This window comes from Callorhinus ursinus, unplaced genomic scaffold, assembly GCF_003265705.2.
Source record: "Callorhinus ursinus isolate GAN/ISIS: 27379988/994484 unplaced genomic scaffold, GSC_fseal_2.0 scaffold12, whole genome shotgun sequence".
NCBI lineage: Eukaryota > Metazoa > Chordata > Mammalia > Carnivora > Otariidae > Callorhinus > Callorhinus ursinus.
In genome coordinates this window covers 22,496,650-22,511,240 of record NW_027397074.1, presented here as the reverse complement: position 1 = coordinate 22,511,240, position 14,591 = coordinate 22,496,650, and the positions used below count along the sequence as shown (strand labels likewise).

General features: G+C 36.9%; 1 protein-coding gene across 11 annotated transcripts in view; it reads right to left on the bottom strand.

Moving 5' to 3' along the window:
• The window catches only part of PPP1R9A (protein phosphatase 1 regulatory subunit 9A), a 321,553-nt gene that overhangs the window by 55,340 nt on the left and 251,622 nt on the right, over positions 1-14,591 (bottom strand). For all 11 annotated transcript variants that reach the window (XM_073898836.1, XM_073898835.1, XM_073898838.1 and 8 more), the window contains 3 exons: positions 13,415-13,644; positions 11,806-11,902; positions 11,529-11,700 (listed from right to left, as the gene is read on the bottom strand). In XM_073898836.1, coding sequence (XP_073754937.1) covers positions 11,529-11,700; positions 11,806-11,902; positions 13,415-13,644 — 499 coding nt within the window. The remainder of the gene's footprint in view (positions 1-11,528; positions 11,701-11,805; positions 11,903-13,414; positions 13,645-14,591) is intronic.

Here is a 14,591-nt window from a genome sequence, read left to right as displayed (position 1 = left end):
AGCTTAAGCTCATTCTGACAAAATAGCTTGTTTTCTATCAAAACAACTTTAGATATCTTCTAGTACTAATGCATACCTCAGTAGGACTGAAGGTCTGGTGACTTCTGTGAACTTACAAAGAGGCAGTGAGAAATAGGAACCAAGAAGAGTTGTCATTTTGCAACTGAATACCTCCTTCTGAATGCCTCGTTGATTTGGCAACAAAAGTCTTAATGACTTACACAAAGACAGATGCACAACTTGCACAAAACTAGACAGGCAATTTAGGTGCTTTGCTTTTGAGTAAGAACAGATTTTGGCTCTAATGATATGCCAGAAAACAATCAATAAGTATTGATTTCTCATTCATTTGGCTTGTTCATTAAAAATTTCCATAGTGATTTACCGGGAATGTTCACCCTTTAATTAGTGCAATTCAATAATATTTCATGGTCAAAATTATTTATTGGGGATTAAAAGTTGCTGCAAATAATTTGTTCAGGAAAAATGAAAATGATGAAAGTTTACCAAGAAATTATATCTGTATGCATGATAAAAACAAGCTTGAATCCACTCCAGAATTCTCTCCCGCCCCAATTTAGAACTAAACAATGTGACACCATGGAATAATTACCCCATTGCTCTGTATCTAATGCTGTTGTATAAGACACTCTTGATAATGTAGTGCAAGCATTCACTTTCCTTTTAATGACTTTCCATTTAATGAATTCTGGCTTTAATCATGCCTTTAACCTTATTTTAAAATTCTGGGTTCTAATGCTAAAAGTGAATGCTTAACGTACTCTCAGACTCTGTCAGGAAATAAATCAGACGTGGTGGTTGGGGTCTAGTCTGGCTTCATATCCACAGGTATCTGAAAAGAGCCACTAACATTGAGGGCCTAGGGAAAGGCAAAAAGGACAAAGACAACACATGATTACAGCCTCAGCAGAAAATGATTTCTTGGAGGAGGCCAGTGACCTCAGGAACCTCCTTATTGATGTAAATGTCTCCTGGTGTTGACTTTCCTCCCCTTATTAAATCTTAAGTATGATAAGCCCCCAAAAGTCTTTTGTGATTTTCCTCATTCTTATCTTTCAATTAAGCTACTTAAAAATGTCTATTTTAATATTTTTATTTATACAAAAATTATACCATTTATATAAGTCACATAGAAAGAGAAGGAAAAAGATACCCAATGTTCCTACCATCAAGCCTAAAAAATAAAATTGGTACTTTTGAAGCCCTCTCTATGCCTCATTTCTAGTTGTAGCCCCTAATTTTTCTATTTATTCACAAAACTGTCCTTAAACAATATAAATTCTGTTTGCTTTTTGAGTTCATATATGGTAATGAACTATATTCAATATTCTGCAAATTGTTGTTTGTTTGCTAAACATTATGTAGAAAGGGATGACTAGGATTAATTCACTTTTTTCTGCAATTCTTATGAACAATATTGCTGTGCATGTTTGAACATGTCTTTTGGTACACACTTACAAGAACTTCTGGAAGCATATTCACATGTAGAAGTAAACTTGGTGGGCCACAGAATTTTCATATCTTCCATTTTACTGGGTAATACCAAATTGCTTTAGCAAAATAGCTGTATGAGTTTTCCTTCATGCTGGCTATTACATATTACTGTGAAACTTTATACCTGCAAATCACTTTATTTTTACTAATGAGGCCGAATGTTTACCAAACTCTAGGTTTTCCTCTTTTGGGTGAACTGATTGCTTATGTGTTTGTCCATTTTTCTATTAAGTTAGTTGTGTTTCTAGTATATTCTGGAAAACAATCTCTTTTCTTAGTTAAATGGGCTGCAAATACCTTCTCTCAAATTTTTGGCATGCCGTTCAGGGAAATCCAAATCAAAACCTCAATGACATACCACCTCACACCAGTCAGAATGGCTAAAATCAACAAGTCAGGAAACGACAGATGTTGGTGAGGATGCGGAGAAAGGGGAACCCTCCTACACTGTTGGTGGGAATGCAAGATGGTGCAACCACTCTGGAAAACAGTATGGAGGTTCCTCAAAAAGTTGAAAATAGAGCTACCCTACGACCCAGCAATTGCACTACTGAGTATTTACCCCAAAGATACAAATGTAGGGATCCGAAGGGGTACGTGCACCCCAATGTTTATAGCAGCAATGTCCACAATAGCCAAACTATGGAAAGAGCCAAGATGTCCATCGACAGATGAATGGATAAAGAAGATGTGGTACATATATACAATGGAATATTATGCAGCCATCAAAAGGAATGAGATCTTGCCATTTGCAACGACGTGGATGGAACTAGAGGGTGTTATGCTGAGTGAAATAAGTCAATCAGAGAAAGACATGTATCATATGACCTCACTGATATGAGGAATTCTTAATCTCAGGAAACAAACTGAGGGTTGCTGGAGTGGGGGTGGGGTGGGAGGGAGGGGGTGGCTGGGTGATAGACATTGGGGAGGATATGTGCTATGGTGAGCGCTGTGAATTGTGTAAGACTGTTGAATCACAGACCTGTACCTCTGAAACAAATAACACATTACCTGTTAAAAAAAAAAAAAAAAGGAAGATAGTAGGAAGGGAAAAATGAAGGGGGGGAATCGGAGGGAGAGACGAACCATGAGAGATGATGGACTCTGAGAAACAAACTGAGGGTTCTAGAGGGGAGGGGGGTGGGGGAATGGGTTAGCCCCGTGATGGGTATTAAAGAGGGCACGTATTGAATGGAGCACTGGGTGTTATACGCAAACAATGAATCATGGAATACTACATCAAAAACTAATGATGCAATGTATGGTTGTAAACATAACATAATAAAATTTTAAAAAATTGGCATTATGGCATTTTTGTAATACTGAGGCTTCCTACTTCTACCAATTTATAGAGATCTTCTTGAGTATCTTACCATGGCTCTTGAGCTTCTTTTGCTAAATTCATACTGGCTATATTTTTTGTTGCCATTATAAATCGCTTGTACAAAAATGACATTTTCTCTGTTACAATTAATTGATGTCTAATGATTCTTGGAGCCATCCATCCTGCTAAACTCTTATTAATTCCAATAATCTGTATTCTTGAAGTTTTTTTTATGTATTCAATTTTATTATCAGTGAATAGTAACAAATTTGCTACTTTCTTTTTTATTCCTTATATTTTTATTTCTTTTGCTTGTCTGGTACTTGCTAGGACCTCAAGGAAAACACTGAATAGAAGTGGTTATAGCACATTAAGTGGTGAAATGTTAACAATATTCTTAATTTTAAAGGAAATTCTTGATTTTAGCATTTCACCACTTACTATGATGTTTGATAGACTTTTGTTTGCTTCACATATCAAGTTAAGAAAGTTCTAGTTTAAAAAAGAAGAAAGTTCTAGTTTAATAAACTTTTGTATTTCTAATTTAATAAACTTTTTATCATGAATAAGTGTTTAACTTCATTAAATGTTTGTCTTCATCTAATGAGATGATTATATATATAGATTATTCCTCTAGTTAATATATGAATTATATGAGTTTTTGAATGTTAAACCAACTTTGGGTTCCTTCTATAGACACGAGTTGGTTATGATATTATATAGGTTATATATACAAATGTATGTAAAATGCATTTCTGGATTCAGTATTTATCTCTGTGAATAAGCAAGTTTTTTGTTTTGTTTTATTTATTTATTTATTTTTAAAAGATTTTATTTATTTATTTGTCAGAGAGAGAAAGAGAGAGCACAAGCAGGGGGAGCAGCAGGCAGAGGGAGAAGCAGGCTCCCCGCTGAGCAAGGAGCCTGATGTGGGACTCAATCCCAGGAGCCTGGGATCATGACCTGAGCTGAAGGCAGCCGCTTAACTGACTAAGCCACCCAGGTGTCCCTATTTATTTTTTAAGGAAAAGAATCCTGGCCAGTTAATGGGTGTCACTCTGCTCACCTTGAAGTAGAAGAGGAACTTGATTCCAGAACACCACTGTGCTAGATAACTTAAATCTTATACAAATGTATTAACCCCATCTGCAGCTTAACTGTTTGTTAAATATATAGATCTATACTCCATTAGTTATACAGAAAACCATACTCGAGGCATTTGCCAACCTCTAATATATTGCCACTCAATATATATTAAAAGCAATTAAGGATTACAAGACCTGTCATGTATAAAAAGAATTTTAAAAAACCAAACCCCAACTTTTTGAGGATTTTTATTAACTCTTTACTCAGTGACACAGGTCACACTCCAGTTACAGAAGAATTTTCTTTAATTCTAGTATAATTAACATACAGTGATATCTTAGTTTCAGGTGTTATGAAACTAGGGGCATGTAGGTGGTTAGTTGGTTAAGCATCCGACTCTTGATTTTGGCTCAGGTCATAACCTCAGGGTTGTGAGATCAAGCCCCACATCGGGCTCCATGCTTAGCATGGAGTCTGCTCAGGATTCTCTCTCTCCCCCTTACCTTCTGCCCCTCCCTCTGCTTGTGTGCTCTCTCTCTCTCAAATAAATAAAATCTTAAAAAAAGATTTTTTTTTTTAAATATTCAATTGCAGTAGGGACTCATTTCCCCCCAAAAATAATTGTTATTTCACATGGAACCAATAAATGGACTGTTTTTAATAAAATAAGGAAGGAACTGGCAATACACTGGCAAATATCAAATATTCAAATTTAAAATATTGGTTATAAGGTAGAGCCACCAATATTTTTTCACGTTTACATATTCTGTCATCATCTAAGAAAAATGTTTTTAATCATGCCAATAAAGTTGTCTAAAGATTAAAAAAAAAAGAAATTTTTTATACAGTTGAATGGGAAGCACATGAATGTACATTCAGTCCATTCTTTTCTGCAAATATTCTAAATTATATCTGTAGGTCTCCAAAAACAGAAGAATAAAAGTTAATACAGAAAAAAGTAAATTAAAAAAAAATCCCCACCTGATTAATCCAAAAGAAAGCAAGAAAGCAGATAAAAAGAACAAAGACTTTTGTTTGTTAGATTAGAAACAAATAGTAAGAGCTTAGATTTAAACTCAACATATCAGTAAATAAATTAAATAACAACTTTCTAAATGCATCTTAAAAATAAAGAATTGGGAAAAATTAAAAGACAGAGATTGTAGTAAAAAATAAACACCTATATACTGATACAAAAGACATAGAAAGTTTACAGTAAAACAAAATTATATACCATACAAACACTAACCAAAAGAAAGCTGATATAGCTCTTCAAATATCAGACAAGGCAGATATTAAGGTGAATTACTAAAAATAGAAACATTCTCTGATGATCAAAGGTCAATCTACCAAGAAGATAAGACGATTCTAAACTGTATGTGCCTATTAACATCACCTCAAACACATAAAGCAAAACCTGACAAAACCAAAAGAAGAAACAGAAAACTCCACAATTACAGGGTGAGACTTTTTTTAAACACCTCTCTCTCAGTAACACATTCTAGAAGTTTTGAACATGGTTAACAAATTTAACCTGATATACATGAAAGAGCACCTGAGCACCAAACTAGATCAACAGATAGCTGAGTACAACGTGTCTTTCTATCCTCTCTTCAATAATTTAAATTGATTTTACTGAACACTACATTACATTTTTGTGTGATGCTATCAGTCTACACTGAGGGTCACTGTGTGAAAATGTCCTAATAACAATCATCAGTGGATTTCCTTGTTTTCTCCAAATCATGCATTATTTGTGCCACTAGTACAAACTGTACTTCTTTTAAGCAGATGGTTTGTTCTTTTATCTTATGGACACTGTGAATAATGTAATGAACAATGGTTTCTGTTTCCTTTGGCAACTAGGAAGCTTAGAACCAAATTAAAGGCCTTGCCTCAGAAATACTGTAAGCATGGTATATATACCTGCAGCATTACTTCTGGTTCCACTATGTACTCATCCTCATTGTTCTTTCTAATCTTGCCACAATCAATTTACCCAATCCTGTCATATAAAGGCATCTCTCCAAATTACTTCTAGACAATATATGAGTGAATGAAGTATAAGGATAAAAACATATAGATAAAAAAGGTAGATACCCTTAATGGCAGTTGGTTACTTACCTTTGCTTTTCCTGATAAAGACTTTATTGAAATCAGAGTAAATTTCAAAGAAGTGATTTAATTCAGAGAAATCAGATTCCATGCAAATCAGTAAGCTAACAACTGGGTCACAACAAGCAAATACATGTGGCTAGGACCTGATGATCAGAGAATTGGCTGGCTTAAATATCTAAGCAGGCTGAGTTCTGCTGAAATGTCCACAAATCCTGGGTTTCTGACCAAGCATGCTGGGTTCAGGATTCAGGTGCAGACTACCATCTTAGGGATCAACTTTTAGGAAATTTAAAGCTTTATCATAACAGCCAAACCATTTTGTGGAAAAAGTGTAAGGCAAAGGAGAGGAAGCAAGAAGGTATTATTTTCATATCCTTATGCTCCTTTCTCCAGAATATTTTTTTTTTTAAGATTTTATTTATTAGACAGAGAGAGACACAGTGAGAGAGGGTACACAAGCAGGGGGAGTGGGAGAGGGAGGAGCAGGCTTCTGGCAGACCAGGAAGCCTGATGCAGGGCTCAGTCCCAGGACCCTGGGATCATGACCTGAGCCGAAGGCAGACACTTAACGACTGAGCCACCCAGGTGCCCCTCTCCAGAATATTCTTAAGTTACCTGGAAACTAGCTAAGAAATACTTTTTTTTTTTTTTTTTAAGACACCCAGGTTTGAGTAATTCATTCTAGATACAATCTATGCTGAAAGTCTAGACTTTCCTACAATCTGCCATCTTGCACCTTTAGTCCTTTTTTTATCTGGCTCAGTTCTTGTTAGAGCTAAGGAATAGTAAGTAACTAAAGGAACTAAGAATAAAAGGGTTTATATAAACCTTCATGTTCACACTTTAGGGAAGATAACATTCAGTGTTTTCTAACTAGTGGCCCACTAGCTGAGTAGATAGGTGTGAGAAAGAAGAAGGAGTTGGTAATAACACCCGAACTTCATGGGGATACTTGAACTACCTTTACAAACCTACAAGTGACCCAGTTCCTGTAATGCCTCAAAACTATTAATGAATCACAGTGCTTACAGAAATAGTTATGACTTCTTCTCGGGCATTCAAAGCCTACTTTTACTCCAAGAATACCCTGAAGCATACCTTTAACATAAGGTCTATGAATCAGAAAATAATTATTCTAATTTTATTCATTTTTTTCCTCTTCTTCAAACTCCCTCTCATCTCTTAAAATGTTTATCTCATCTATATATTTGTCTTCTACCAACCCATTCATCTTCCTCATCCTTTATCCTACAAACGACATGCCTTGTTAAACGGCTGGCAGGGACACTGTTCTTTCTACCTAGGAGCCATCCTTCCTCTTTTTTTTTTTAAATTTTTTTATTGTTATGTTAATCACCATATATTACATCGTTTTTGATGTAGTGTTCCATGATTCATTGTTTGTGCATAACACCCAGTGCTCCATGCAGAACGTGCCCTCTTTAATACCCATCACCAGGCTAACCCATCCCCCTACCCTCCTCCCGTCTAGAACCCTCAGTTTGTTTTTCAGAGTCCATCATCTCTCATGGTTCGTCTCCCCCTCTGACTTACTCCCCTTCATTCTTCCTCTCCTGCTATCTTCTTTTTTTTCTTAAAATATGTTGCGTTATTTGTTTCAGAAGTACAGATCTGTGATTCAACAGTCTTGCACAATTCACAGCGCTCACCATAGCACATACCCTCCCCAATGTCTATCACCCAGCCACCCCATCCCTCCCACCCCCAACCACTCCAGTAACACTCAGTTTGTTTCCTGAGATTAAGAATTCCTCATATCAGTGAGGTCATATGATACATGTCTTTCTCTGATTGACTAATTTCACTAAGCATAACACCCTCCAGTTCCATCCACGTCGTTGCAAATGGCAAGATCTCATTCCTTTTGATGGCTGCATAATATTCCATTGTGTATATACACAAAATCTTCTTTATCCATTCATCTGTCGATGGACATCTTGGCTAAGCCATCCTTCCTCTTACAAATCAGTGTGGCACCAGACTTTCAGTGTTCAAAACACTTGTCTAAAGGTATCATAAATTTACTTCTAACCTCTCGAGGCAGGCTAATGATAACGTGCCTTCATATGTAACTTCTACCAATTAGTCCTAGTTTTTCTTTCATTATTTCTATGGATATGCAGAACCTTTCACAAGAGTGTTTGAAATATTCAAAGCCAAAAACAGTATCATCTTAAGGATCCTGGAATATCTGAAGTGCAGGAAGCTCATGTTTTTCAAGTGAGTTTTCCAGGGAATCTAATCAAACTAAGACTATAACCCTTTTCTTCCAAGATCTCTCTAACCTGTTCTCTGCTCTTATCCTAATCATGACTTAAAAATCTGGGCAGTCGCAGACATTTCTAGTCACTTAGGGCCCCTGGATATAGGATAGAGAACTCTTACATAGACCAGCACTACTCAGGCACTAAGAAATGACAACAGAAAACATGGCAGGAGGGCAAAATAATTACTTTTCACACCCTGGACCACAGGTAAAACAATGTGCCTTATTTAATAAATAGTAAGTACTAATTAATAACTCAATAATTAAGTAATAATCCTTAATAAGGGTCTGCCATGGCTCCTGGTGAAAAAGATTGTTATGTTTGCTTTATGTACTATTATAAGAAAAGTGTATTAGAGCATATTAAGTAATGGATTGTATAATCTACCAAAATTTTAATGAGATACTTGAGTAGGCTTGGTTTACAGAGAGAACCACACCAACAGTATTCAAATAGAACTGTAACTGTGGTACATTTCTGCATGGTTTGAAAAATAATTTTATCACTCTGAAAACTTAATAATTAAATGGTGAGAGTCAAGTAATTAATCCCTCCTCAGCTGGGAAGCTCATTCTTAGAAGAACATGACTCCCTGTGAGGAAATGACTGTTTGTGAGCTCTTCTTTTCCTCCTCCTCCCTTTCTGCCTCCTTCATTCTCTCCTTCCTTTCTCTTTCTTTATTTCATTCTAGCATAGTTTCTCGTTGACTTTAATTGATAATCCTTTTGCTTCACTGGGCTGCCTCAAGGCCTAAAGATCTGCTAAACCATTCACTCATCCTATCAATAATAATACTCCAGTGCTCAGAAAACAAGCCGGAATTGGAGAGTCCACAGGAAGTGGGGAGAAGGGCACTGCATCTACGGGGCAGAAACTAGCAGGACTGAAGGCAACTGCTCTACCCAATCCTGTTGCAAAAAGGTGTGTGTGGGGCTTGGGGGGGTGGGAGGGATCTTTAAGTGCCGAATGGCCTGTGTTTGATCCTCAGTTTTACTTCCTTTTCTAAACCTCTAGGACTTCAGCGTTCCCTAGCAACAGAAGCAAAGGATCAATTTAGAAAAGTGCTTTCCAGAGCATTCCTATCTAGCTACTGACCAAGCCATTTTAGTTTATGTGATCAAGCACTTGAAATTCAAGGAGATTTATCACTGACTGTCCTCAGCAGCAAAACTGGGAGAGCACCGCTTGATATGTGTGCTACAAATGTCTAAGATGACTGATTCTACCTCCACTGCACAAGCATGGATTGGTTTCAGTAAGAATTAGTAGTCTCTGCATCTCACTGTGAGCCGACAGTGTTGCTAGGGAAACTGATAATTATGTGGCAAAATGGAGGGTGTAGAATAGGAAAAGGGTTCAGAAGAAATATAAGGTTTTGATCCAAATCAGCATGTTAATAGTAGAGTTTGTTGATCTTCTGTAGTCCCATAATTTAATAAATACCATTAATTATATGTTTGACAAGATACAGATTTCTGAATGGAAATAAATGAACAGAAATGAACTGAACACTGGAAAGCCACTGGCTACTGATCATACTTGGTGCATGTCACAGCAGAAACACTTATTTATTATAAACTACAATTAACTTAATGGAATGAAAATAGTCAGAAAGGTGAAAAAAACCATTGATTTTTTTTTTCCTGACCTTTTTCTTTAGAAATCAATCTTCTGGAGTTCCAGATATAAAAATTATAATCCTATAAAAGCTTTTATTCACCTCAGTGACCAAGTCACAAAACCTCAAAACACCCGTTAGTATGGAAAAAACAGAAGTGTTACTATTTTTATATTATACATAGTAAAACCAATCCAGAGATGCTAAATGACCTTCCTGGAGACACACAGCTCTACAGTTAGTGGTAATGCTGGTGCTAAACACTACTCTTTAAGCTACCAAGGGGGCATTATTTACACATTATATTTTATTAAGGGAAAGCCCAGCAAAAGGATATAAATGTAGTAAATGGTCTCGAATTTCTAGATCACACTTTAATGTTAATGAAAATTTCCAATACTTTTTATTTTTAATGATTAAGAGTGCAGTTCTAAAAGTTAATGATGGGCGCCTGGGTGGCTCAGGTCATGATCCTGGAGTCCCGGGATCGAGTCCCGCATCAGGCTCCCTGCTCAGCAGGGAGTCTGCTTCTCCCTCTGACCCTCTTCCCTCTCGTGCTCTCTATCTCTCATTCTCTCTCAAATAAATAAATAAAATCTTAAAAAAAAATAAATAAAAGTTAATGATGTGATATAAACACTTGTGTATCAAGAGAAGTCTCGTTGGAGACATTTCAGTATGTGAGAAAGATCATCAGAGAACTAAACTGGTTGCTCATTAGTGAACAGTTTCCCTGCATTGTCAGATCACCACCTGTGAGTTGTCTGGTGCTGCTTCACAACATTCTGTTCCTTTCCCCTTTTCCGGGAACTATTAGGTAAAAACTTCAAAAGACGAAACCAAAGGTTTTATATCCTCCTGTGTATTTATCTTTATAAACTCTTATACATCTTCTAATTTATAAATATATTATAGATATTAAAACATTCATTCACATTCATATACACACAACCTCTGTATGGATGTGTGTTTGTGTGAGAAAACAAGTGACCGTTTTATGGCTGGTGCATAAAATAAGACAAACATTTATGATAGCAAATGTTTCCAGGGTTTTGATCTTATTTGCTCTTTGACAGGAAAGACTGAGAAGTATAGAGAGAACACCAAGGTAAGAGCACAAAACTATACAGAACTTCTTAACTCAATGAATTCCAAGTGCTAGAAGCAGGGAGTCAGCCTTCTGATGTTAGGAAAGACATTTTCATTCTAATGACTTAAAAGTTGCAAGATTTACTTATTAATACATAAGTAGTGGCTCACCCTAGATGGGATGAACTATCATGGTAAGGTAGTTTATTTACTTATATTTTTAAGGTAGTTCATTAAGTCTATCAGTATTATGATGACTTAAAAATATTTGGCTTAAGTTGCAATTTTGTTATTTCCTTTCATCAAGGCATTGGTTTTTAATAAAACAAGAGCCAAATAATGGGTTCTTATTTTGATAAGACTTTTCTTCTTTCTCATGGCAGGAAGGTTGTCTCAACTTTTAAATCTCTGGGTAAGAAAAAGAAGAATGTAAGGCCAAATTTTATAGTCACTGGAAACAATTTTTGTGGTTGGTTTATAAACAAACCTTGACTTAGGCCATCTTGACAAGATGTCTGCTTGACATCCAAATTCTCCATGGTATCTCCTTTAGAGACGTCACCAAGAGATGTTCTTCTTTCAAAGATGTTGTTGTTATTGTTAACTTGAGTCCCATTTTGCTTCAGTAGTCTGAACACCTCAGCTTCCAAATCTCTAATCTAAGGGGGGGAAAAAATCCATCCATAAAACTCTAAGCCAGCACTCCTCTCTAAGTACTCAGCAAAACCATCCTATCACTTAGTGGTTTTGAGCACATAACTCACCCGTACTTGCAGACCTTGAACTTCCACAAGATGAGCTTTTTCCAAATCTTCTATTTTCTTTCTTTCTGCTTCCTGTCTCTTGATGAAATCAAGTTCTCTTAAGAAAAAAATAAAAGATCTGATGGCATCAAATACTCAATAACTGAGGAAACATGTAAAAGTTCTTATCTGAAGCAATAAACTGCACAGTGGGACAAATAACTGGGCAGCTATTTAAATAAACAAGACTCAATCACAGTTAGAAGAAAGGCGTCTAATAACGAAAGCAAATAAAACGTTTTAATGGATCGGAAATTAAAGAAGAATGCTTGGATTCTGCTTACTGGGGTTTTCGTTTGTTACCTCCTGATTCTAGGGCACCCATACAGGTCTAGAGAGAAGCTACTGAACTAGCGACCCACCTTGGCTGATTCAGTGGAAATGACTACATGTGACACAGTCATAATGCCATATTTACAAAGTCAAACTTCCTAAACCGATGGGACTGGATGGTAAGAGTTTACAGAAGATAATTATAATTTGCTTTCTACGAATGACAGCGGCAAAGGACTGGGTGGGTCAGAAACACGGAGGGGGAGCTGTCGCTTACGCACCAGAGGATAATATGGGGAGAAGGAGAAAATATCTCCATTCTGAGAGCCTGGAATACAACCTGCAAATCTGGCAACATTTACTATAGAAGTTATCACATAAAATACAATTAGGTATGACATTTTTGGCTGGAAGAGTTAAAATAGCGATGTACTGGATTCATGACCGCAAAGAGTAATTTCCCCCTTTTCACAATAAATATTTTATAGTAGTCTACTTTAAGTATGAAAACTATTATTTCTGTGATAGGAAGTAACAGAGACGTTGTGAATCTTACACATATGCTTAGCTTCTAAGGCTTGGCCTGAAAGACCAGAAGTGGTCCGGCACGACTCTATTGTTCTGGCTGGCCAGAGGTACCTGATGAAAAAAATCCAGTAACCATCTCCCTGAAATTACACCAAAATCCAACAGAGGGAAGCAAAGCAGCACTCGTGTGGAAAGAGCTGATGAGATTCAAAAGCAGAGTGTGCTGCTGGACTCTCTCACTGCAGTGAACTGAGCCCCTGGTGATTCTCTCAACAGCTGAGCAGCGGAAAATGGGAGGGCAGGTGGTCTTGCTAGTCGAGATTTACACTATCTGAGGTGGGAAAGTTCTGCAGTCCCTGATTCTAACAAGAGAGATAGAGGAAGCCTCTGCAAGGCCCCAGTTGCTGCTTTGCAATGGTCAGTCATTCTGCGTGCCTTCGACTGGGCTTCTTGCTTGCTTCCTACTCAGAGCTGTTCCCAAAAGGACAGAGATTCACATGTTTTCATAGTTACTAGGAATGACTGACTATCAAAAAGAAACCAGGGGGTAACCAACAGCCAAGAACTGTAAAATAAACCAAATATAATCTCACATGAAAAATGATAGAAGTGATTTCCAAAACTGAATGTCTGAATGCCTGAATGCTTTATAACTGCTTAAAGAATTACCAAGATTATCTTCTCTATTCTGTTAGATGTTACAAAATTGCTGGATACAAGACTTCTTTAGATGCACACAATTATTCCTTAGTCATTAAAAGCTGCTTACTTTTGTTGAAAATCCTTGATCAACTTCTTTGCTTTGTTGTATTTCTTCTCCAAGGCCTGATACTGGCTCTGAGTCTCCTTGAGGTGCTCGTTCACTGTGTGGCATAAGGTCTGAGCCTCAATCCAGTAGCTCTCCAACTTCAGCATTCTCTCTTTATTCTCTTCTATGTTCTGTTGGAGTTGGGTTTTTTCTAGTTCCCACCTCACTTTCTCATTTTCTGCTGCTTGCAGCTGGATAAAGCAAATGTCAAGGCAAGGATAGTCTGGGTATTCTGCAGCAAAATCCGTCATGTTTTTATACCATGTTTTAAATCAAGTTCCACTGTCACCTAGACTCAATCATCTAGAACCTTGAGATGAGAAGAGTAAAACTTATTTTCAGCATTTCAGAGATTACGAGATGGAAGCCTTGAAAAGGGAAATGCTTTGTCCAACCGAGGTCACACATCTGAGAAATAATAAAACCTGGACTTGATTTCCCCTCCCATGATCTTTCCATTGCACCATGTGGTTTGAAATTCTGTGAGCAGTACATACTGTTTTAGAGTTTGACTGGATTCTATCCAATGAACTTCAATGTACCTTCTTTTAGACGTTTTTCCTACATATAATTAGATGTAAAAAACTAATTGAAAAGTGGAAGGGGGAGAGGCACACTGGGAAGGAGAGAGAGGCAGAAGCACAGTTTGGCCTAATAGTAAGAAGGGGTCTCTGGAGTCATTCAGTTTAGAGTTGAAGCCCAGCTCTACCATTAGTGGCCTTTAAACCTTGGGCAAGTAACTGAAGCTCTCCAAGACTCAGGTATATTATCTATAAGATGGAATTGTGATGTAACACAACAACATGCCTGGAACAGCTCTGGGGGCATAATCTGATAAATGTTAGTTATTTTTACTTTGTTTTTTATCCCTTTTAATAATATGATTACATCCTTTATTTCAACTGACATGAACATAGTCTGTAGCTCATTATTTTGCTGGCACTGTTCTGAATTTCCAGAGCCTTATAAACTTCAATTTGCATAAAAGTGTAAAAGATAGTGTAAGTAAAAATATAAATCATTGCTGACTTATTTTAAATCCCTCTGATGGAACAAAAAGGCAGCTTCCTGTGTTTCTGCTTCCAGAGACTCTTAGGAATAGATGGTATACTACTCCGACTCCCTTATTTCTAGGGAA